The sequence below is a fragment of the Artemia franciscana genome, chromosome 4, assembly GCF_032884065.1.
Source record: "Artemia franciscana chromosome 4, ASM3288406v1, whole genome shotgun sequence".
Classification (NCBI taxonomy): Eukaryota; Metazoa; Arthropoda; class Branchiopoda; order Anostraca; family Artemiidae; genus Artemia; species Artemia franciscana.
The window spans coordinates 45,498,353-45,525,186 of NC_088866.1; the positions used below are offsets into that span (position 1 = coordinate 45,498,353).

At 35.5% G+C, this 26,834-nt stretch overlaps 1 protein-coding gene across 2 annotated transcripts in view; it reads right to left on the minus strand.

The window, feature by feature from the left end:
- LOC136026487 (GMP synthase [glutamine-hydrolyzing]-like) overlaps nt 1-26,834 on the minus strand; it is a 130,082-nt gene that overhangs the window by 37,649 nt on the left and 65,599 nt on the right. For both annotated transcript variants that reach the window (XM_065703104.1, XM_065703105.1), the window contains exons 8-10: nt 17,801-17,966; nt 13,912-14,072; nt 3,393-3,608 (exon numbers count right to left, since the gene is read on the minus strand). In XM_065703104.1, coding sequence (XP_065559176.1) covers nt 3,393-3,608; nt 13,912-14,072; nt 17,801-17,966 — 543 coding nt within the window. The remainder of the gene's footprint in view (nt 1-3,392; nt 3,609-13,911; nt 14,073-17,800; nt 17,967-26,834) is intronic.

A 26,834-nucleotide genomic window follows, 5' to 3' on the forward strand; every position in this document is an offset into this window, starting at 1 on the left:
TTATATTTTCATTACTTGATTAAACTTGCGGCTTCCTTCATCTAAAGCAAAAGGCAGAAACTTTGTTTGATCCTGACGAGCCGTCTTGATCCTTTTCCACCGAAACCCACACAAGCTTTCCCTCCTTCTTCAACGACAATCGAATGGGCTGTTCAGGATCTCTCCAACGAGCAAGAATAAGGGGTAAGCACCACCATTTGCCAAGTGACAGTCTCCATCACCCATCTGAGCCACTTACCCCAGAGATTTTATTTTCCCTTTTTAATGTCATCAAGGATGAGCCTATGATATGTCGCACGATAGATGTTGCTGCTCCTTATGCTTTCCGTGCAATGTAAGTTCCAAGTAGACCTTAGGCAATTACTGCACTTGGAGTCATCCTTCTAGCTATGCTCCAAGTTTCACGACTTCACGACAGAAAAAGACATTAAAACATCAGCAAAGCTTTCATTTTTTAACATCTTCACACTCCAGGAGGCATAGGCAGGGCCTTCTTTTGGGCCCAAATTAATTATATCTTTACATTTCTTGGGTATTCATTTCACTTGAATGCTCAATTCACAAGAATTCGAACTACCTGGAATTTTGTTAGTAGAATTTTTACAAGTACTTTGAAAACGATTAATTGACCCTTTTCCACTTCAACGGTTCTAGGTGGGTAATTATCAATTAACCCTCCTTTCCACACTATCACTATAGTAACATAAATCTTCAATTCGCGATGCAAATTATTTAATTAAGCTATTTAATCAAATTTCATGCAGAAAATTTCAAATTCAAAAAAAATTTGAACTTCTTCAATGAAAAATGACCCTTTTTCACAATATTTATCGGAAAGTGAGAAATGAGTTTAAAGAATTATACATTTCATGGCGTTGCTGATGAGATAGCGGGATCCCCCCAATCTATACAAGCTAAGGTTAAGGTGCACCGGTAATCCACTTAAGGTCCTTAAATTGTGACGACCCTAGTGTGGCAAATGCATAAACGTTTTCCTAAGCCCATAGTTCTCTAACAACCTCCAACTCAATATACTTTCAAAAACATACCCTCCACGTTTGAAGTAACATACCATGATGCCAGGTGTAGAAAAATAGCCTGTCCTAATCAGTAAACCGGGTAATTCAAATAAAAAAGAAAAATAAAGAGATCATGTAAGCGGTTTCCCTCATCCTGAAAAAACTGTTAACAAATAATTTTATTAACAATTATGTTTTCGTGAGCTGAAAAGATTTGGTAGTTGAAATTTCTAACAAATTCCTCTAAAAAATTTAATTCTGTCGAAACAATAGTTGGAAAAGTAGACATAGTAGTGCTAGAGGAAAGATATAAGGATAATAGGATACAAAACTGATAGGAAATAGACAACAGAATATGAACATAATGATAGGATAGGCAAGCATGATAAGCAGGGTGATTAAATCATGATATATAAAACAATGCGGCGGCATTTACAATGATGCCATGTACTACAAATTAAGACGTAATTAGACTAAATAAATTACTATAACAATCAAAATAACCGGAAATAACTAATGAAATTAATACAATTCTTTTAATTACTGGAAATGGCAACAATTCAAGATTTTATTTAACTGTGAATATTTCATTATTTTTCAATGTTATGAACATGAAAATATTTTCATGAACTTTTACAATAAGGAGGGAAGGAGCCGAGAAAAATATCAACCTACCTCTTGTTTGTTGTAATTTTGTTCGTTTTAGATTTGACTTGAGGATCTAATTCAATTTGTCACTCATTTTAACATTTATTTATTCATCTATATCAATACCTCTTATCTTGATATTTAATTGATTATCTAAATTATTTTCTATTCGTTTTGGGTTTCATTTTTTTATTATAATTTTTAATCGTTTTAGTTTGAGTTCCTCCCTCTAAGAGTTAATTTATGTTGTGAAATTGTGCTTTCTATTAGTAAATCGGAGGACAAGTTTTGTTCCCATCTGCCTCATCGTGGCTCATCTTGTCCCGGCACAAGGCCTCACTTTTATTTTGGCTCAAATTATCTATCGTGTTTGGGTTCACACCTATTTCTTCTGCCTTCCCAATATTGTGTGTTGCCTCTTCCTTTCTCAGTCCTCCTTCAAACATGTATGTTAGGTGGGCAGCTTTTATGTCGTTTGACAAGGGCTCTTCACTCTAATAACTGCCCAAAGCTCAACTAAATCACTTAACAACCAGATCGGGTCACAAGTTTTTCTGTTGTTAAGGGATGGATCTTTACTATCATTTTCCTTAGTAGGATACGGGGCAAAATCATTAGGATTTAGTGAAACCTTGTGCTCAGGGTCTTCTTCTTTCTCTGGGATTCCAGGAGCTACTATTATTCCACAAAGATTTTTTCTTCTCTTTATGTCGTGTTCTTTTTTCAATGCTTCGAAATCTGATTGGGTTCCAGCGGATTCCATCATTCTTAGAAAAGCTTGCATTCCTTTTCAGTGGTTTTGTTACCTTTCGCCGAAAATTTCTTTTTGTGAACGTTTTTTGAAATTACAATTCAAACCAAAAACAGATTAGCAAAAAACTAAACAGCCTTCATGGTTGCTGGTCTTGGCACTGCATTTAGATAGTCTCAGAAATTTTTATATTACCACCACTGAGAAACAGAGAGTGAATTTGTAAAAAAAAAAAAATATGTTATGACACAACAACTTATTAATAGCTGACAATTTACAATAAAAGAACTAATTACGTTTTGCTTTTGTTTCAATAGCTTAATATTCATCATAGCTACAACAGGAATAAAAAAGAAAGGGCTATTACAGAGCTATTGCCTTGCAAAAATACGTCACAAATCTGTTTAGGGGCTCAGTAGGAAGAAAATTACAATATACTCTCTTGAATATAAGATATACTATCTTACATATCTAGGTTTTAAACATTGATAGAAAATCCTTGACTGTTAGCACTCCTTGCAGTAACAGTTTTTTCTTTGTTTACCCCTTAAAGAAAACATTATCAGATAGGCAGGCATAGTAGGATATTGTGACTTTTCGTCAAGTTTGTATATACTTTTTTTTAGTTTTGCCAAAATAACAGGTTCCTAGAAATTGTTGATAAGCAGTTTTATTTGCAAATACTTCTATTTTAACAAATTACAAGAAATTGTTAGCCAACTCTGTTAGTTAACAATTGGATAGCAGAAAAATGTAGACGATTTAAAGATATTATACGATACACATTCAAATTTCTGTTTTTTTTCGGTGTCTCCCTTTTTTGTCTACCAAAATGCTACCACCTGCTTTTTCTCTCAGCAATTTATTTTGTATTCATTTATTTTGCCATAAAATTTCGCAATCGTCAATTGTGCAAACGGATGTTTCAAAATTTGACATTATTTTCAAATGATTTAACCAATTGTTAAGCTTACCTCATCCTTGTGGAAATCTTTTAGCGGTTCGACAACTTTTCCCTGAATACGCAGCTCTCTAACAAGCTCAGAGTCATTATGGTGAGTTTTAATTGCGTCAGCGTGTCCAGAGGCTAAGGAAGAAGCACTTTCTATAAGATCTGGCCTCAATGTGCCTTGCGCAATCAAAATTTCTTCCTGTCGCAAATTTAGATCTCCCATAACATCATTTGCTACCTACAAATAGAGAGACGATAGTAATTAATCAATAATGGTATAATACGAATTAATCCAATGGGCTGGCTAAAAATGGTGGATTGTATCTCAAGGAGTTAGAGAACGGAGAAAAACACTCACTGGTGGGACATGGCTTTGGTCTTAAAAAAGAGAATTCTGTTCATAACCTACCACAAGCAGAATCTTCCAGCATCAAATAGCCAAAGTAGCTATTCACAAATGTGATATTCAGCTAACGTTAACTTGAGGCAATCCGATTTTTCATAGGATATTAGGATTGGATGAAAAATTTTGATTGGCTCGACTTAGCGCTAGCTAAATTTCAATGTTAATAAAACGACATTGTGAATGGGCCTTAAATCTTAAGAAACAAAAAATTCTAAGGCGGGGCAGGGGATGTAATATTTCATTCCCCCTTTTATTAACACTCCCTCTCCTAAAATAGCGGATGCGATATTTGCGAGGGCCTACAATTATAAAAAGGCACTCAAGCTATTTTTCAACCTACAAACACAAAAACACATATTTCACATAAATCAATAAAAACAAAAAATACGAAAAGAGAGGGGTAGGGTCCATAACACTATATATAAATTTAGACAGTATAATTACAACTCAATAATATCTGTTTACAACAGCTTTGGCACGTATAAAAGCTCCACCCATTTCCTTGCCCATCAAATTCAGTATATATCTCTCAGTCAGTGAATGAGGGCGAAATTTTTATTATTCGTGATTAAGAAAGCAGAAAGAAATTGGTTGAGCCGGCAAAGTCGTTCGCTACTGATAAAGCCGTCCTAGCTAAGTGATTGGCGCGTCGGTGTGAGAATTCTTTATCCAAGGGACATGGGTTCGATCCCAGTTGTGACCATTTACTTGGTTAGGGACGGGGATCAGTGGCATGACTCTGTAAGCTCAGCCAGAGTCAACCCAGTTCTAAAGGAGTACCTGGAAAAATCTGGGGAAGGTAAGCAGGAAGGGTGTGTGAAAGCACAGAATGGTTGGCCCCCAGCCCCCCATTGCACTTCCAAGCTGAAAGGCCGTGAAACGGAGATCAGCATCGCCGTTTTGGACCTTAACGAGTGCCATCTTACTTACTTTTTTTTACTACTGTTCCAGCTCACAGGTATGACTTAACTGAGTTGTCTATACAGGATTACTAAAAGGAGGGGATGAATTAAATTTTAGCCAATACGGAGATTTCTAGTGCTAACTTTTAATCAACACTGAAACAGGGAAATAGCCAGAATTTCATAAATAGTGGGAGAGGGATTCACAAAGTGGCGGGACTATCCGAGATTTGCCATAAAATGTTTTACCACAAAGGGGCAACCTAAAAGTCTAAGCATAGATTATCTGTTAGGTTTATCTGTTAGGTTTCACAATAGTCTGTGGTTTTAGGTAGTAATATTACCCCATGGAGCGTCAAAACTTTTTTCTTATTGGTAAGCACATTATGTGGCTTTGCTCACATAATTTGCTGTAGCTTAATTTTTAAGCATTAATATGACACAGTAAAAGACTTTTGCAGATGAGTTCTGCAAACTCATCATTTGAAAACAAATGATTTTAGTCATGTGCATTTCTAGGATTTTCTTTTTGGAGAAAGGGACAGGGCTGACTTTTTTTTATTTGAGTATTTACATTCAGTTCTTGTTTTAGCTGTCTTGGCATAATTATCTTCACTTTCTAAGAAAATTGTCCTCGCTTAGGCTTTGATCGGTAGCTAACATATTTTTATAATGTTTTAGTAGTTTAAATATTTGATTATCTCCTTCTTTGAACAAAGAGGCAAAAGTTTTTAAGCTAGAGTTTGATAATCTCCTTAATGAGCTCCTCAGTACTACAGACAATAAAAATCAAACCAATATAAAAAAACATGTATGAAAAAAAGAATTTAATTTAATTTAATATTTAATATTTAATTTAGCTGCAAGTCTATATTGATGCCCACTACATAATTTCCCTTTGAGAAAAAATTGATAAAACTTTGGAACTGAAATATCAATGTGAAGTGCCAAAATTCCAACTCAAATGTCATCACGCTATGACATTGTTCAAATAAAACTTATCTTTAACTTGATAATCGTTATAAATTCGTTCTTTGTTTTTCTTTCCATTCCTAAGCCAACATTATCTTTACTTTTGCATTAGTACAACCCTACCAATTATTCTCCTTTCCTTTTTTATTCCTTCAACATATTGCATTTTTCCTTATCCCCTAGACGCCCGATTCATCTTATTTCTTTTCCTTGTTGCGAATACCGATGAGACAAACTTACCTAAACCTCAAAAAATTCAAGCCACTTATGTTTCTACTTGTTTATTTGTTCCCCGAAGCAGGTGCATATCTGTCCGACCTTGGATAATGGTTGAAATAGGGAATTAATATACTGTCTAAATCTATCTACAGTGGTCCATAATCAACAAGTTTTAATTCACAAGATCGTTCACATCTCTAAGACCTAAATAGTGTCCTGGATAGACTAGATTACAAAGCTACATAAGAAAGTGGTTTGTCTCAAACATCTATATTACTAGTGACTCACTGCAGCACCAAGCCTACTCAGAACAACAGAGGTGCGCACGCTCAACCTCTGGCTCAATCCATTAATTTCTGGAACTGTAAGGAGTAGGGTATAGGTGTCGAGGTTCACAAACGATGGGATATAATCCATAAGATTTCTCAACATTTTTTTTTTAGCCTTCGAGTCCAAAATCAACAAGCCTGTTTTGGCCCGTCGGTACCAGTGCAGTAGACCTTTCTGATTTGGCTGTCAATTTTAGAAAAACGTTAGAAACCGTTGCGAAATAGCGCTAGTAAATACTATGAACATTCCAACTAATTAGGAATTCTAATTCAACTGAATGTTATTGAAATTAATATATTCCTCTTTAAAGAATACCAGTCGCATTTTTGACTAACAGATAGCCCAATATTTTTTTTTTTTGAATTTAGGTCACTACAAATTCTCAATCTTTTTAAAGATTAACGCAAATTTCAGAGACATTTTAGTATTCGTGGAGTGGTTTGTTGGATTTCCGATTGTCTACTACGTTTTTCCATTAAGCCACAGGCTATAAAGAAATTTTCCGTACTTGTTCAGGCCTGTGCAAGTGATAAAATTCCGCCACACAACCCATCGTGTCAAAAACACATTTGTCAGACCCTTAGAGGAGGGGGGGATTGAGATGAACAGTCAAAACACAAACAAAACTATAAAAGTGATCATAAAATTAGCAGTTTAAAATGTGACTCTTTTCGTAGTAGGTTGTCTCCTTGAATAGCTGCTAGGTACTTGTATGATATACGCCCTGCCTATTATTCTTCTAGTATGTTTCTTTGACGCTCAATCCTAATGAAATTAACCAAAATAAGATAAAAATATAATACTTTAGAAACAATTTTGGGCTATATATTTGCAAATTAGAGGGGGAGGGGTAAGGCGTACCGGGTCTGCATGTCTAATATGTTAGGTACAATTATTCTGCATTTTATGTAGTAAGAATTGTTTTCTATCTTCACACTGCCCAAATGCTTTAACCCCCCCCCCCCCCCAATGTGCAAATATATAGCCCAAATTTATTTTCCACCTATTCTGTCACTTCAATTTGTCTTGTCTCGCCCTAAGCTCAAGAAACTAACAAAGAAAAAGTTTCTATAACGCGTAAATGAATGAACGACATAAGCAGTAGGGCGTTTATCATAAAATTACCAGCCGATACTCTAGACCTTCACCAATGTAGAGAATCAAAAATAATAATTAAAATCTTGATATTTTTTGAGGGGGGGGGGCGAAGACCTTCCTATGTGTATGTGTCTATTAATAGTGGCTGGTCTTATAGAAATGCAGCGCTTGATAGATTCAAACAGTCGTATGCCTAAAAATAGGCTTGACTAAACGTTAAAACTAATATTTCCAATATGGTAATCTTAAAATACGATGAACAGAAAATATGATGATGGAGGTGAACACACCAGGCAACGCACCTTTTCTGATCTTTCCAAGTCGCTTTCCACAACAAATATAAATTTGAACCCTTAAAATGACTAATGGACTCCTAAATTACCTCCTAACTTCCTCATTCTTTGTCAGCTTTAAGGTTTGACAGTTTGTCAGTCACTAAGGTGATACAGTTGGAGTCTCTGCAGTTTATTTAAAGTAGTAGGCTTGCAAAATAATTTAGTAGTTTGGCTGCTAAAGATGACCTGGGTTTACCGAATCTGCATAATAAGAGGATTTTATAGCAAGTTTAAGTTACAGATGTTACGTTTACCCGATAACCGTCTAGCGAAGGCGGCTTACAAGGAAATGTTGAAATCAAACAGTTCGTGGTAACGAACTGTAAGTGAGGAGCGACCCGGCTCAATAGTAACCAAAACCCTAAAAAACGGAATTTTAATACCAATAGAGACCAAAAGAATAAAATTTTTGAGCTTGTTTCAAATATATAAGTTTCATCAAGTTTATTCTTTCCTATCAAAAGTTACAAGCCCGAGAATATTTGCCTTACTTTCGAAAAAAAGGAGGAAACACCACCTAAAAGTCATGGAATCTTGACGGGAATCACGCCATCAGATTCAGCATATCAGTGAACCCCGGTCTACTGGTTCCAAGTTCCTATCTGCTAAATGTGGAATTTAGTATTTTTTGCCAGAAGAAAGATCCCGGATCCATGTTTTTTTTTTCGCAGAGGTGAACGTATCGACCCTGTGGTCATAGGATATTGCGAGATGCCTCATTCCAACAAAATCAAAAGTTCTAGTGCCCTTTTTAAGAGACCGAAAAGTTGGAGGGCAACCAGGCGCCCTCCCACGCTAATTTCTCCCAAAGTCATCGATCAAAATTCTGAGATAGCCATTTTGTCTAAAATAGTCAAAAAATTTAATGACTATGTCTTTGAAGATGACTTAATCCCCCACAGTCCCCTGGGGAAGGTCTGCAAGTTGCGAACTTTGCCCATTGTTTACATATAGTATTGGTTATTGGCAAGTATATAGACGTTTTCAAGGGGGATTTTTTCTGGTGGGAGGGTGGGGTCGGGGGGAGAAGGTAACGCGGGAGGATCTTTCCATGGACGAATTTTTCATGAAGAGAGCTCCAGATTTCCCAGTATTATTAAAAAACAATCCGAAATTAAATAAAAAAAAAATTTCAACTGAAAGTAAGGAGCAACATTAAAGCTTTAAACGAAAAGAAATCATTACGTATATGAGGGGGTTCGTTCCCTAGTCAATACCTCATTCTTTACGCAATTTTTTTTTATACTTCCAAAATAGCTATTTATTCTTATTAAACCCTTTGTGACCCAGGGGTCATTCTTAAAGAATTGAAATAAAATTTGAACTTTAGCATAAAATTGAAAGAGCGAACTATTGACGAGGGGACAAACCTCCCCCTCCCCAAATACGTAATAATTTCTATTCGTTTCATGTTTCAATGGTGCTCCTTACTTCCAGTTAAAAAAACTTGTTTTTTTTATTTAATCTTCTAAAAAAGCAACATGGCCAACACAGGTTAAGGCCTTGCTGCATAATGCTGGCTTTTCGTGAGCATGGGAAGAGGGCCTGGGCCCCCAGAGTAAACCTTCACCCTCTGTGGACAGGTATGTGGACAACATATATTTTTACCAAGCATCTCAGATTCCTCAGGCTGAGCTAAAATTAATTCAGTGAATCTGACACAGTGATAATCTATATAATAGAACCTGTGCTTTGTCCAATATCAGTGCAAAGATATCTTCCCTGGGATTGAGTTGTTATAATTCAATAGAATAATTCAATGATATAATTCAATAGAATAATTCAACAGCTAGTAATTCAATAGAATAATTCAATGATATAATTCAATAGAATAATTCAATGAGTTATTTCAATAGAAAAGAAGATACATGATGTGAATAGAAAAGTTCTTGGTGATTGACAAAAGGATACTAGGCCGATATTCTACGATCCTGTGACAGGAGTCAACTTAGTTTATCTATTAGAACTCTACTGCAACGGATATTTCACTCCTGACTCTCGATCCTTTCTTTCACATAAAAGAAAACTAGTTTTTTTAACTAAAAGTAAGGAGCGACATTAAAACTTAAAACGAACAGAAATTACTCCGTATATGAAATGGGTTGTCCCCTCCACAATCCCTCGCTCTTTACGATAAAGCTTTTAATTGTTTTAAAAAGCAGAATTGTGGCAAAGAGCCAAACTTTAGCGTAAAGGGCGAGGGATTGCGGAGGATCCCTATTTTTTAGAGTTTTGGTTGCTATTGAGCCCGGTCGTTCCTTACTGCAGTTCGTTACCACGAACTGTTTGAAAATGGCTTAAACAGCAAACTAGTTTTAACATCGAAAATGAATCTAATGCATTATCTGATCGCTCTCTTACGCATTACAATACCCTACAAGCCAGATGCCGAGATAAACTCAAGAAAAATATTCTTGCCCGGGAGCGATTTTTCAGAATTGATTTTCACCGAGTATATGACTGCATGAAGAGTTTGAGTATGCCAAGATCTATACTACCTCTATTTCAAAGGAGAAGTTTAATTTTTTCGACTTGAATTTTTCCTCTGACGAATTGGCATATCTGTTGACAATAAATGATGTCAAAAAACCGTACATTGTTTCTCCGTTAGCTTTTGCACCCAAGGAATCGTCATATCTGTTGTTTGAAATACACTATATAAATGATACGTATGAAAGTAGCGTAAAAAGAAAGAATAAGCCAAGAAAAGCCAAGCCAATTGAAGTTATAACTACAGATGGTGACATTGAAATTATAACCATAGATGATGTCACAGACACGCCGTCGAACCCAAGTACAAGACACGTTTACTGCTTCATCATAAAAAAGAAACAACAATGATAAAGATGATGATGATACACTATCGAAAAAGTACAAACTTTTATTGCTGCTGTTGGTGGATTGATTTTTATTTTGCTGGTTCGATATTTTTGGTTTTACCTGGTTTTTATCTGTTTTTGATTTTTTTGCTTTAAATTATATTTCATCCAAAGCTATACTAATTATTATAAGAACCAATCCACATAGGAAATTTGTCTCGGAAAACACACACAGTGTCTTTAAATGCATACTTTACCGTATCTTTTGTTCCTACCGCCTAATTTTCAGTTGTCGTTTTAGAAATATAAATCTATAGTGCTTTTGCAATAAGTTCAAATTGGAGTACATTTACCACTTCTCACTCCAAAGTGTAAAAAGTTATAAGCCGACTTTGATTCCAACACCCCAATTCCTCACTTGCCAAACTTTCTAATTCCTATAGTAAGTAGGGATTAGGGATTAGGTTGATAAAACTATAAAATTTCCCTATGATATTTTCGAAGTTCTAACATTTCGACGCCAATTTGATAACCAATGTACAAACTTTAACTAATGTTTGCGGCAGTACTTATACAATAGCAGTACTTACAGTACTCATTACAGTTAAATTACGTTTACAGTACCCACTTACTCACAGTTACGAACTAATTCAGTATTCGAGACCCAATTTCTCGAACCTTCAATAATACTTTAGAACATGAAACGGTGCAGGGCACTTTGGAAACAGAGAGTCTTTTTGGCACAGCCATCATTAATCAACTATGCGCATCATTGGATGGCCACTGTGTCATGCGTCACTGAAGTCACTTAGCTCTACCCAGAACACTATCCCGGAACTATTTATAATCCGCAGATTCTATTTTATGTAAATTTAGCAGCCCTCTATTTGACTGGGGTCCACTGCTCTGTCTATTCTCAAACTATCCCAGGGCGGCTTTGACTCTGTGCCAGTTTTTCGTCCGGTATCGAACAGTTAGCAGCATTGTCATCGTCATAGGTTTCCTGAGTAACGTCAAAGGTTTTGCATATGGTCATAGGTTCACAGATTTTTGCTTCCAAATGATAGAATCACAGGTTTTTGTGCTAAAGGCTACTAATATGAACTAGTTTTCTGGTAAAAATTGAACATTTCAGAGCTCATGTGGTCGGATTAATTTTTAGTGATTCTGAGGCTTGACGAGATTGTATTCAAAATAGTCTGTTAAGAGTTGGAAAATTCTTCGATGCCAAAGCATTGCCCAAGAGAAAGAAAGAACTTATTGACAAGTTTTAAAAGACCTTGACATTCTCGTGAATGATTTACTTGGTATTACTTATGATGATGTTTTATCAACACTGGTTCCCATCGTGGGCTTGGTACCCTTTTCAAAACGAAAGTGCCGTCTTTTTTCACTCTCGGGTGCACAAGCTATTAGTTGGCGTTCTGTGTTTCAGTATCGTGTAAAACCATGTCAGACGGGTTGGAGTTTTCATACCATACGCTACATTACCCATAGTCTCAAGAGGACTAGGAAACTTCCTGGACAACAGAAGTTCGCTAAAATTGAAGCAAAACAAATGCTATCGGTGGTTTCTACGAGATAGATCAGCTATGACGCTTCCATCTACGGCTGTTAAAAGAACGCCATGTTATTGTTTCACAATGGTCACGCCTTTGGTAAGTGCACTGCAGACAAGGCAACCAACGAGGAAGTACTCAAAATGTACAACGCTTTGAACAAACCTATCATGAAGGCCTATAATTACTATAGCCGCTGGGACCTTGTCGCACCCACTCTAGCAACTAGTGACGTTCAAGGTTGCTACTTTGGCGTACCAAAAATTCAGTCTCCATTGATAGATTCTGGCATCATACCTGAATCTGAACTGCGGTAATTTGTTGAAAGATCTTTAAAAAAAAATGTTCTTCAATGATCCAGATTCTGGCATTTAAGTCGGAATCTGTCAATGAAGACTGGGCTACAAGTAAACTGTGGTAAGAAGGTCTGAACATGCTCCAAAACTGGCCACAGGTTTTGGATGAATTTCATAGGTTTATCGGCACTTTTTTACAGGTTTTAAAATGTTGTTGTGGACTAATTGCCAGTAAGCAGTTACAGCTACTTAGTGGGTAAATTTTGATCAGCGAAGCTACACACTGAAAAAACAACCAGTTATAAAAATTATGTGCAAAACAGAGATAAGTAGTAGAAATGGTTGATGCAATACATGCATAACACAACGAAAAAATTGCGTGCAAATCATGGAGAATGTGGTAGACATGGTCCCTATTTGAGAAGGTAAATTGGTACCGGTGGATTTCCATAAGTTGGGTACTACTTAATAGATCTCACAAGGACGTTACACAGTCACAACTCGAATGTCAACGTGGACCACTGGTTTAGCGGTATTTCTCTTGGAGAAGGGCTTTTTAAAACACCGAGAAAATTTGAATGTTACTGTAAAATTACAGAAGAAAATAAGAAAAAGATACCACATCAAATGGTCACCACGAGAGATCAAGTTTCCTATTCTTATATGCTGTGAGTTGATCAGGAGATCCTTGTCTCAAACTGTCCAAAAAGGAGGAACAACTGAATACAAAAATTTATTTAGTGCATTGGTTTCCACTGCTTTGGCCATTAGGTTCTGCAAGAGTGTAGTGAATCTTGGGGGAAAGAAGACTGCATGCAGCCAACGGGTAGGCCACCTTAACTAAGAAGTCTAAAGATAAAGATCGACCCCGAAAACAAAGCCAACAATTCTAACAACCATCATTTTCTAATTCTGAACACAAGTCATTCCGTTACAAAGATAAACATATGATACTTCCAGAATTTTATAATACTGAAACCCTTACTTTTTGAATTCATGTAGAAGCGATGATACAGAAACTATTGGCAGAAACAAATCCAGATGCAGTTTTAGGATGATGTCCTCCCAGAAGCCTAGAAGTTACTCTAATAGTAGGGCATGGGGCGAACAATTCGAATGCAAGAGCCCATGTTTCTTTGGCACTCCTCCGCCCCCCCACAATGCATTAATTCTTTATTCGTCCCTGATTACAGAATAAAATACAATAGAAAAAAAAACGATTAGAAAAATGATATTGTAACCATCCCTCTCCCCCTTTCAACCTTATTTTAATTTAAGGAAGATTTAAGGAGAGGACCTTCGAAAATTCCAGGGAGAAGACCTTGAAACAAAACATTAATGGAGAAAAGAAGGAAAAGAAAGAGAAGAAGGAGGAAGGAGAGAGAAAGAGAGAGAGGAAAAGAGAGAGAGAGAGAGAGAGAGAGAGAGAGAGAGAGAGAGAGAGAGAGAGAGAGAGAGAGAGAGAGAGAGAGAGAGAGAGAGAGAGAGAGAGAGAGAGAGAGAGAGAGAGAGAGAGAGAGAGAGAGAGAGAGAGAGAGAGAGACAGAGAGAGAGAGAGAGAGAGAGAGAGAGAAAGAGAGAGAGAGAGAGGGGGTTCTATCTTACTCTCATAAATGTGTCGCCGATGATTTTCCTTTTTTCTTCTGGATTGACAGTTTGGCACAAAGGTCGGCTTAACACTTTCCTCGGCAGTTTGTCACGTGAGTCACGAGTGTGTATTACAATATCGGTTACACCTTCGTAAAACGCTGGAGCTGCTCTGATCACTGCAAGGAAATAAAATTCCATACCACTGAAAGCTCTTTATATAAAACCATGTAGACTTGCTACAGGTAGCTAATTTGTTATTATATTATTCCAATTGAAAAACTACTATGATATTATAAACATCGACAATAAGGAGAACAATAGAGAATTATTTCCGTAAGACAGTGGAATTCTATATTTGAATAAATATTTTGACCCTATGTCCAAGGGCCGTCCTCTGCAAAACATAAATGTATAAAAGAAAAGAGACTTGCATTCAAATACGACAATTAGAATTAAAATGAAAAATTTTAAAACAGTCCCAGCATCCTTACTTCAGCGAAGTTCAACCAGGACTGAACTACTAACTAGTGAACATTCAACTATCAGAATTATGCTACTGCTCAAAAACAAATTTAAAGGAAATAAGCATTAGAATATTTTGAAACCTATGTGTGATATTATTATTTATATTATGTATGTATAAATTAGCGAATAAATTATGCATGATTGTCTAAAAAATTTATATTAAATTATGATTTGAAATCAATTCATCGTATTTTTGCTTTTTTCACGCGCTGAAAAAGGTTATCGTGTGCTTCGCAAGTAAATGACAAATTTCTAGTTAACAATTGAATGCTTAGCCTAGTTTATCTGATGCTGCACTTTGTCTCATGTGCAAACTGCATCAATGCTGAAGTAAAGCCTTGGTGGCTCCAGCACATTTCCCCAAAAAATAGTTCAATGTTTTGACCCATGTTTTTTTCACTATAAACATCATTCAATACTTGAATGATTAATGTTTCCCTTCCTCTACCTAATACTGAGACCTATGAGATATGCTACTCTAGCACAATCAAATATCGAACAACTACCATTTTGTTTAAAAGACTTTGTTTTTGTTCTATTTTTACGAAAATTACTTTGAGTTTTTAAGAAGCAGATTTTAAAAGTAAACTACAAATTGAAAGTGACTTACGGTCAATATGTGGTAAATCACATCCAATATAGTCATCATGGTGAAACTCCATTCAATGTCTCAGCGATCATTCGCAGGGACATTCAAAAATCAAAAATCTTAATTAAAAGAGCATTCTATTATTTTTCTGCGAGGTCAACCTCGAGTTTTTTAAGTCCAGTGAGGTGATGTGTATTACAATCTTACATTTCTGCTGTTGGAAATACCTTTTGCATATGCCTCGTTGGTACAGGAACCATCCGAAAGCGTGGTCCAATAAACTCCAATCTCTAAGAACTCTAATCTATTCCATTTTTTAACTTGGCTATGATTTCTAGAGTAGCGAATGCGTGAAAATTCTTCTTTTCTTTGACAAGTCCCAGCCTTAGCTGCTTATATCTGTCAATTAATAACCCTTGACCCAGTGTGCAATGGAACACCCATTAGTGCGGCTCAATTTCCACTGAGTTTGAGGCTAACCAGGCGCGTTTCTGACCTTTCTTGGACCCGGGGCAAGGCCCCCTTTCCCTTATTTTTTAAATTTCAGGCCTAATTTTCAAAAAAATTTCATACATTAAAAATATGTTTATTTATTAACAAAAGTTGAATGCAAGTAATCACAAAAAATAGTTAAATTCCATCTACAGACTTTCTTTTCTGAATGGTGATGAAGATATGGAAAAAAATATAAATTTCGGAATCAATTTGCTTATAATTACGCGCTTTCAACTTTATTTCAATAAAAAATAAAAATTCAAAATTATAAAATGATCATAATCATTAGATTATTTGTTTATAATTTTTACCCCTATAATTTCTGCACCCGGAGTAAGTAACTGTCTGCCCTCCCTTCTATAATCGCTTCTGATTCCAAACCATCTTTTATACAGCTCTTAAAATTTTCAAGAGCCTAGAGGCATGCATGGCTAACAGTTAAATATATTTCAAGATATTGTATGTCGTGAATAACGTTCAGCGAGAGGGCGAGTAAAGAGAGAGCGCCACCAATGGTTTTGAAATGAATTGATACATATTCAGTTTTTGCATAAGCAACGGGCTAACTTCAAGAGTACGACTTTTTTTAATCAGTTGCTAAATTGGAGATTTCTATTTGAGCTGTTAAGCGTGAATGCTTAAATTTCAATCCTTGACGCCAAAATAATGGTTTGAACCGTCGTCTTTAATAACTTGGGTTAAGTCAGGGGTAGCTTGGGATTGGTATTTGGTATTCTCTATCACCTGCTTTTTCAAGTTCAGGCATTGCAGGCACTTCTTCTCACTGGGGCGCAACAAGGATCCTTAATCTATATGATTGGACGACCAAAGTGAGATCCAACACCCCTGCCACTTCCGTTTACAATTTATGAGCAGGAACATAGGCACGATGTCTCTTGTCTAAGCATAAAACACAACATGAGGTTCAATCTGCACGCTGACAAAAATGTGTCTAAAATAACTAAAAGCTCCCTGTTTATGGAAACTATTTAACTGGAAGCTGCTATTTATTTTAAACAGAATTTTGCATGCGTTAGAAACGATATTAGCATTATTTTTCACATCCAAAACTCCTCAAAATTAGTTTCAATTAAATTGTCAAGGTCATTTGCCCTTTGGATCTATCTTAGGTCTATTCATACTTGATAAGGGCGATTTTCCTCTTTTGATTGTTTGGAAACTATGAAATGTTTTTGATGACATTATCTATACTTTCCCTATTTCCTTAACCCATCTTAGATGTGATCACACTTGGAAACTATACTTATCTAAGATTTGGCTTTTGTTTATTTCAAAATTATGAAATTTTTACAGCAATACTACATTTTCATCCGTGTTGACATACTGAACCGTGAAAACAAATAAGAGAATCCAATTAGTTAAATCTGACAACGCTATCCGTTCACGGACAGACACAACCCGCTGATTCACAAAGAAACCCAAACTTCAAAAGTGCAGGTTAGCTGCACTTTCTAAAGTTGTTTGGTGCTATATATTTTTAGCTTATTATTTGTTGATTTGTTGATATTTGTTGATAATGGTTCCTATTTTTAAATTTTAAGCCTTTTAATTTACAATCGAGTTTTCGATTTTTTTTTTTTTTTTTTTTAATATATATCGCTGTGTTTTAACGTTTCGCTCGATTAATTCAAAAATCGTGAACTCAAAAATTTCACTGTCCTTGGTACGTTAACGATAAATTAAAACCAAAGAATGTTTTTGAAAAAAATCTTTTACTAAGGAAATTCTATAGGTAGTCTGCATTCAATTTCACTCGAGTGAGACACACTAGCCGGATTTCAGATGGCAATGTCTTTTGGTTTCGTGCCTTCTATATAACTGGACATAATTTGCACTTTACTGAAAACAATTTCTATTTCAAGCCATGTGTAAAAAAAAAAAAACTCCATTATCTCCGACATCACTCAAAAAACAAATGAATGTGGATCATTAACTAAGAAATATAACAGTCCCTAAAGAAGGCACGGGGGAAGTCAACTCTACTCCCCTTAGTTTCTGCTCGTTTAGAGTTTGAATCGAATTTTATTGTAGTTCATCTTCGTTTCGGGTCTTATTTATTGTTCATAATGATTAGCTTGAAAAGTTATTTGACTATTTCTACTCATCTTCAGTTGAACGTAGTTCTTTGATTTCCTCTGAAAAAATTTGTGATAAAAGACTGTGTTGTAAAAAAAGATTCAGATTGCAATGTCTTTTGGTCGTCTACGCTTGACCAAACTTACAGTCCCTCGTTAAAACCTATCTTACAAGACAAAAGCAAGCATCATTTGTTACCTTTAACAGAAAGGCCTAGTTTAAGAAGACTTCTTTCGACTAGATTAACCTCGCTTTTCCTAAGGAAGCCATTGTCAATGTGAATAGGGACTAGCTGATCAGGACCTAATGCTCGGGTTAACAAAGCGGCACATACTGTAGAGTCCACGCCGCCACTTAAAAGCACCTGGATAAGAGAGGATAGTTATTAATATCATTTTAATTACTCATTCTGACTTGTAGCAACTAATTGGGTTATTTATAGTTATTAGTTAATTAGTTTGTTGTATTATTGTTGTTGTACAGTTAATTATTGTTAATTATGTTGTACAGTTACAGTTAATTATTGTTGTACAGTTAATTAGTTACAATTGAAAAGGCCTAAGCTCAGGTCTAACTAAACAAAAATGAAAAGAAGAAAACTGCCTTGAGCATGGAAACATAAAGAAATCCTGGTAATTGTGTGATAAACAAACTACCAATCAAGTTGTTTATTCATTGACGCATCATAGAACCAGTTTTTTGTTAATTTCTCCCAGCTTAGCGTGAGACAAGATAAAGAGAAGCGAAAGAATAGATGGAAAATATAGAATTTGGGCTATATATTTTCAAATTAGTGGGGAGGGGGGTTAAAGTATTTCGGCAATGTGAAGTTATAAAACAATTCTTACTGCATAATAAGCAAATAATTGTACCTAACATAATAGGCATGCAGACCAACTATACTTTATCCCCCCCCCCCCTAATGTACAAATATATAGCCCAAGTTTGTTTCTAAAGTATTATATTTTTATCTTACTTTGTTATATTTCATTAGGATTGAGCGTCAGAGAAACATATTAGAAGAATATTAGGTAGGGAGTATATCATACAAGTACGGCTTGGGAAAAGGGAGAGGGGCTAAAACCTAGAAAATTAGAGAAAAAGAACATAAACCTCACTTTTACGTTTTAATTTAGTCCGAAAATATGGCATCAATAACAAAAAATCTGACAAAACACAATTGATAGAGACACAAAATCCGTTTACAATGACAGATTGAAAACTCAAGTTGAAAATGATCATGTTGTCATGATTGTCAAGTTATTATTACATTTTTAAATACTTGATGTAATTTATAATCATCAATTGAGTTATTTATAGTTATATCAGGGCCGTATCCAGGGAGGGGGTACCTGATTTCAATCTTATCCCCTAAAATAGAAAACATATTTCTCTGACAGGTAAATTGGTCGCAAAAATGCAGGTAAAAAACTATTTCTCCTTAAAAGCTAAAAAAAACTCTCCGGCTCGCAAATTGGTCTTAATCCCCCCCACCCCGCCAAAAAAAAATTCTGGACATAGCACTGAGTTGTGCCTATTAATTGCGGAAACAATTAGTCTAAGCATGACGGGCAGCTAGCAAATTTCGCTTAGAGTATTCACAAACCCATAGGATAAGCATGCCCTGTATAGGCCTAGCCTGGGACTATATCTGGCCCCATCAAGTGGCTGGGGTGCAATTCACTGATACCCAGCTGTATTCATTGCAGTTCAGAAGATTTAGGCCTATCTGATCGTAAAAGAATTCGAGATCTATTGATGAATAAAATAATATTTAGAAATATGGATAGCAAGGGAAGAAAACGTGATAATCTGATATGTTCAGTTAATAGTTAAATGTATTAAGCTGGTTATTAAACGTGTTGGAAGTTGCATTCCACCTGAACTATTAACATGTAGTGTCAAACGTGGGGAATATTATGTACTCTTCCCAATCAAAATTGGGAAGCATCCACAATTTTTTTGGGGGGGAGGGGAGTGCTTAGGGTGGATGTCTTCAGGGAGAATCTTCCTTGGAGAGGGAAATTTCTGGGGGATGAATATTCCAAGAGTAATGTCACACTGGGGGAATTTGACAGAATTCCTATACGAAATCCTTTTTAATTGTCTTACATTCTCTTTGCCAAATTTTTCATGTGGATATCGGGGGAATTAACCGGGGTTTTTTTCCGCGTGCTTTGATTTCCAGGAAATATTTTTCACGGAAGGGGGCATTTCTGGAATGATAGAGAAACCGATTAGAGATTAAAGTCTGATTCAAATGAAAGAATGCTTAGGAGAATTTGTCAGGCTGAATCGTCCCAAAGAAATTATACAGGGAGGGGGATTGTCAGTGAGGATGGAACTGTCTGGACGGTATTTGACGGGGGGGGGGGGGGGTGCACTTTAAATTGGACGAAATTTCCACAGAGGAGTTTTCCGTGAAGGAAGGGGTATATTTCATAGAGGGTGAGCCATATTTACCGGCATTATTTGAAAAACTAATACAAATTATTCCATATATGAAGGGTTGGCCCATTCTCTTTACGCTAAAGTTTGACTGTTTGTCCCAATTTTTTAAGAGCGTCTACTGAAACACAGGGTCTTTTAATTAGAATAGGAAGTTTTTTTTTAATTTGCTAACAACTTTAGCGTAAAGAGCAAGGTATTGAGGAGGGGGCAACCCTTTATATACGGAATAAATCCGCCAAAATTAATATGCAAATTTTGTCTTAATGTTTCATTCACAGAGAGTAAAATTCGAACCTGCATTATTTGAAAAACTTTCTGAAATTGGACACACAAAAAATAAGTTTTTTTTAACTGAAAGTAAGGAGCAACATTAAAACTTAAAACGAACAGAAATTATTCCGTATATAAAAGGGGCTTTCCCCTCCTCAACACCTCGCTCTTTACGTTAAAGTTTTTATTATTTTAAATCGTAGAGTTGTGACAAAAAGTCAAACTTCAGTGTAAAACTGCCAAATACGAAATTCTTCATTTAAAATTAAAAAAAAAAAAAAAAATCCTCCCAGGCGGGGAATTGAACTCAGGTCTCCCACAAGGCAGGCGGGGATACTGACCGCTATGCAACCGATAACTTAATAGGTTAAAGCTCATATGATACTCGATAATAAATTGTTATTTACGGTGCAATTATGAACGAACTTGTAACTTTAACTAAACTCAGGCGATGAGACTAACTAAATTTTTTTTATATGTATGTAACATTCAGAGGTAGCATTCATGGAAATACAAAAACAAAAAATATATAAAAAGAGGGGTAACCATTTTTTCGATTCTTTCTTTAATGAAGCCACAAAAAGAAATATATTTTCTCAAAGCCTAGAGTGAAGGCTTTTTTAATGAAAATGCCAAAAAAAAAATACCTCTAAAACACGGAGGAGGCGTAAATTACCTGCTCTCAACCCCCCCCCCCAATTGGTTCCTCCTGATAATGTCGTAATCAGTACGCATTTCAAGACGGTGTTAATGACTTCAAAAAGGGTGCGTAAATTTATCGTGTAAAATCAGATAGAATAAAAAGAACATTTTAATTCCCAATTCAATGCTCTTTACAAATAGAACAATCACTACCGTTACAACTGTACCCTGCCCATAACGCCCGGATGTAGTCCAACACTAAGTCACCCGTATAAAAAAAAATATGCGTCATGACATCATGATGATAAGAAAGCTTATGTCATCTTGTGTACTTTTCATAATATTAATCGATTAAAATACAAGACGGCATCAAATCGAAAATTCAGAAAAAAAAAACAAAGAATTGGAATTTGGCATTCAAAACATAATTTTCCAGAAATAATTCCAAGAAATCTAGATGAGATGTAGATTTTGTTCTTCTGTTCTTATGCAGATAATTTAATGTTCTGGTAGAGATTGACATAAAATTGTTCTGATAAAGTTTACTTTCCCATCTAAGATAGATTTGCTTCCACACAATGTACAAAAACAGGAAAATTTGTTTTCCGGAAAATTACTGGAATTTTTATAAGCTTCACAGAAGTTTTTCTGTCCTGTTTCATGGTTTCCATACCCAAAAGAAATTTTGAGTTTGCTTCTCTTACTGCTTTGAAGCTACGGCTACTGATCACAAAAAAAAATTAAATAAAAATAAACCAGATGCAAGAGCAGTAGCGGTGCGCCGCAAAACAAACACCTAAAATCCTAATTTGAAACTAATGGATAAAGAGAGACTCCAGAAATAATTGTGTATATATTACATAACGTTTTACGAGCAACGTTTTATCTGATATAATTTTTAAAAGCAGTCCTATGACGCTGATGATAAAAACAAAATGAAGTCTATACTTTTAGTTTTTGAAATGCAATCTAAGGTACATTCCAGATAGTTAAAAATTGCTCAATGGGCTACAAAATTTGGTGAGATCAACAGCAAGTCATGAAGCATTCAGGCTATAGTGCTCCAACTAAAATTGCAACCTCACAAGAAAAAACTTAAGCACCAATCTAAACTTAACTTGTGAAGTATGTAATGACTCTGTTAGCTTTAGAACTACTATGCAGCAATATTAACCCCAGCTTGGAAATCAAAAAAAAAAAATATGACAAACGTTTCGGTAGTCATTTATGACTAACAAATTAAAGAGTCAAATTCGGTTCTGTCTATACTCATAGATGGGGGGGGGGTCTTGGCCCGGCAATTATTTAGAACAATATATATGCACGATTATGATTTCAAAACACACCGTCTATTTATAGATATTTACGAAGCCCTTGCTCCAAAATGAGCTATTTTACGACGAAGCGACATCACAGTCTAAGTTGTGGTTCGTCGGCCTGATTTCAAGGGATATTTCTCAAGACCTCCCGAAAAATATTTTGAAAATAGATTCCTTTGAATACTTATCTAAGAAAGAGTCCCAATGGTTAAGCTTCGTTAGTGTATTAAAAAAGGCCTATAAATTATTTCTACAGCTAGAGAGAAATAAGCTACAGTAGAAAGGGGAATAAACGCGTTTGTGTATGAACAGACAGTTTAATTTGGTAGAATATGGTCAGTTGCACTGCAGTCTTGGAACGAAAAGGATTAATTGCTAAAAGTAGTTTATCTTATTTCACAGTGGGCGAATGAAAATATGTTCAATATGATATAGCAAATATTGACTAAAACTTAACAAGGCCATCTAACGAAAAAAAGTGATTCAGAATTCCAAAGAAAAGGCCCCAGAAAGGCATGTAGCTTCGAGTGAAAAATTAATTATATATTTTAATTTGTGGTGATATAGATGCATTAATTCGAGTTTTTGATATTTGTTTGAAACTATTTAGGTCAGAAAGAATATTTATCAAACAGTTCGTGGTAACGAACTGTAGTAAGGAGCGACCCGGCTCAATAGTAACCAAAACTCTAAAAAATTGAATTTTGATATCAATAGCTACATCAAAAGAATCGCATTTTTATGCTGATTTTAAATATATAAGTTTCATCAAGTTTAGTCTTACCCATCAAAAGTTAGGAGCCTGAGAAAATTTGCCTTATTTAGGGAAATAGGGGGAAATACCCCCTAAAAGTCATAGGATCTTAACGAAAATGACACCATCCGATTCAGCGTATCAGAAAACCCTGCTGTAGGAGTTTCAAGCTCCTATCTACAAAAATGTGGAATTTTGAATTTTTTGCCAAAAGGCAAATCACGGATGCGTGTTTATTTGTTTTTTTTTTTTTTTTTTGTTTTTTTTTTTTTCTTTTCCCCAGGGGTCATCGTATCGACCAAGTGGTCCTAGAATGTCGCAGGATGGCTCATTCTAACGGAAATGAAAAGTTCTAGTGCCCTTTTTAAGTGACGAAAAAAATTGGAGGGCATCTAGGCCCCCTCCCACGCTCATGTTTTTCCCAAAGTCAACAGATCAAAATTTTGAGATAGCCATTTTGTTCAGCATAGTCGAAAACCATAATAACTATGTCTTTGGGGATTATTTACTCCCCCACAATCCCTGGGGGAAGGGCTGCAAGTTACAAACTTTGACCAGTGTTTACATATAGTAATGGTTATTGGGAAGTGTACAGACGTTTTCAGGGGGATTTTATTTTGTTTGGGGGTGGGGCTGAAGAGAGGAGGCTATGTTGGAGGATCTTTCCTTGGAGGACTCTGTCAAGGGGAAGAAAAATTCAATGACAAGGGCGCAGGATTCTCTAGCATTACTATAAGAAAACAATGAAAAATAATCATGAAAACGTTTTTTCAAATTAAAGGAAGAAGTAGCATTGAAACTTAAAACGAACAGAGATTATTACGCATATGAGGGGTTCTAAAAATACTTTAGCATAAAGAGCGAGGTATTTAGGAGAAGATAAACACCTTGCTCTTTATGCTAAAGTATTTTTAGTAATTTCAACTATTTATTCTACAGCCTTTCTGATTCAGGGGTCATTCTTAAAGAATTGGGACAAAACTTACGATTTAGTGTGAAGAGCGAGGTATTAACGAGGGTACAAACCCCCTCGTATACATAATAAAAATGTAAGATTATGAAAGTTTGTTACGTAAGTTAATTCTTAAGTTACGTATATTTTTTACTAATAAAAACGTTCGTTAAAAATTAAAAGTTCTAGTTGCCTTTTTAAGTAAGCGAAAAATTCGAGGGCAACTAGGCCTCCTTCTCCACCCATTATTTCTCAAAATCGTCTGATCAAAACTAAGAGAAAGCCATTTAGCCAAAAAAAGAATTAATATACAAATTTCATTATAATAATTTGTGTGCGGAGAGCCAAAACCAAACATGCATTAATTTAAAAACGTTCAGAAATTAAATAAAAAAAAACTAGTTTTTTTAGCTGAAAGTAAGGAGCGACATTAAAACTTAAAACGAACAGAAATTACTCCGTATATGAAATGAGTTGTCCCCTCCACAATCCCTCGCTCTTTACGCTAAAGCTTTTAATTGTTTTAAAAAGTAAAATTGTGGCAAAGAGTCAAACTTTAGCGTAAAGAGCGAGGGATTGCGGAGGGGACAACTCATTTCATATACGGAGTAATTTCTGTTCGTTTTAAGTTTTAATGTCGCTCCTTACTTTCAGCTAAAAAAACTAGTTTTTTTTTATTTAATAATTTTAAGAGACTCGTGATAAGTTGATTCAACTGATTCAAAAAATTGATTCAATAGCCTTTTTCTATAACACTCAATCATTTAAAATCGTCGAGAGGCAATAAAGAATGAAATATTTCTGTTAAATGTGATCATGAGCAACTGATGCGTTTACCAAAGTTAAGCAAAAGATTCACTCATTAAGTGTTTATTCATTTTAGACATAATTTTGTAGGCGGATATTTTTACTACACAGACGCTGGATGGTTATATGAAAAAATTGAAAACTTTATAAATACCAATTTACGAAGAGATGCGATACCAACTTCGCCCCCCAGCCCCCCACCATTAATCAAATCTTTTTCATCTGCACAGGTATTTTATTTTTTGCTCCACAAATGTTTGACCCCCCCTCCCCAAAATATTTGCCTGACTCGCAAAAAGTAACAAAAATGGATATAAACTATTTCTTAATGCGTTTTTTACCCCCCCCCCCCCCCCCCCAAAAAAAAAAAAATCCTTGTGTAAAACTCCCCCCGAAAAAAAAAATCCTGGACACGAAATAAGGTAGTTAAGTCCTACAGTATTATTATTACTTTTCAGGACTACCACCACTGTGTCCTGATAAGGTACCATCAGAACAATTCGCTCTAGCATTCCAAAGCGTCGAGGAACTGAGACAGAAGGCTCAAGAGCACTCAACATAACTTCTTCAGAACCTTCAACAACAGGCAGCATTCTCATTTAATTATATTTCGGCACCAGCTTTACAATTGGCTTCACTCCATCAAGAACTAACAAATGCTAGTGGTGATGAAGCGAATCTGGAAGATGGACTCAATTTGGATCAAAATATTGGTATCCCAACAACTGTCTAATATAAAATTCTTCATTTTGATTTATTTAAAAAAAAAATCCTCCCAGGCGGGGATGCTGACCACTATACTACCGAGGACATAATACAATCAAAGCTCATATGGTAGTGGATAATAAATTCTTATCTACGGTGCAATTATAAATGAACTTGTAACATTTAAGTAAACTCAAGCGATGAGACTGACGAAAATTTCCTATACATATATAACATTCAGTGGCAGCATTCATGGAAATACAAAAAAAGACAATATATAAAAAAGGGAGGGGTAACCATTTTTTCGATTCTTTCTTTAATGAAGACACAAAGAGAAATATATTTTATCAAAGGTTAGAGTGGGGAATTATTTCTAATGAGGATGCTAAAAATAAGTTATTTCCAAAACATGGAGGAGGCGTAAATTACCTGCTCTCAACCTCCCTCCCCCCCCCCAATTGGTGCCTCCTGATAATGTGGTAATCAGTACACATTTCAAGACAGAGATAATGACAGCTAAAAGGGTGGGTAAATCTATCGTGTAAAGTCAGATGGCATAAAAAAAACAATTTAATTCCCAATTCAATGCTCCTTACAAATATAATTATCATTACCGTTACAATTGTACCCTACCCATTACGCCCGGATGTAGTCCAACGCTAAATCACCGCTATAAAAAAAATTGATGAGTCATGACATCATAATGTTAAGAAAGCTTATGTCATCTTGTCTACTTTTAATAATATTAATCGATTAAAATACAAAACGGCATCAAATCAAAAATTCAGAATAGACCACAAAGAATTGAAACTTGACAGGACTTAAAAAAACAGAAATGTAAATATTTCGGCAAAGAACTCCAATCCACTATTCTTCTGCAAAAAAAAAATAATTATTAAAAATAAACTTCAAAAAATCCTTCTTTTTGCACAAAGGACAGATGAATGGAGGTCTCGGCTGAACTATTGGCACTTCCCTTCTTCTTTTCACTAGCTGCAAACCACCTTGTTCTCCTGCTTTTTCTAGTACTGTTATGCTTAGCCAGTATGATTTTAGAAATCATTTAAGTTTAGTTACAGTGGTTTTAATTACAAAGCCCCACCATTTACTTCCACTAATTATTTTGAACTAACGTGAAAACCACGCTAAGACCATTAATAAGGTACAAGAGTTCAAATTTCTAATATTTCAAAAATAAAATTTGCAAAAATTCTTTATTTTTATTCCTCAATGGACATTTTAGAAGCCCTTTTTTGAATGAGATTGTACTATGACATTAAGGATGGTTACAGTCATGGATGTGAAGTTCGGGGAAAAGTCGACGAAATCGGT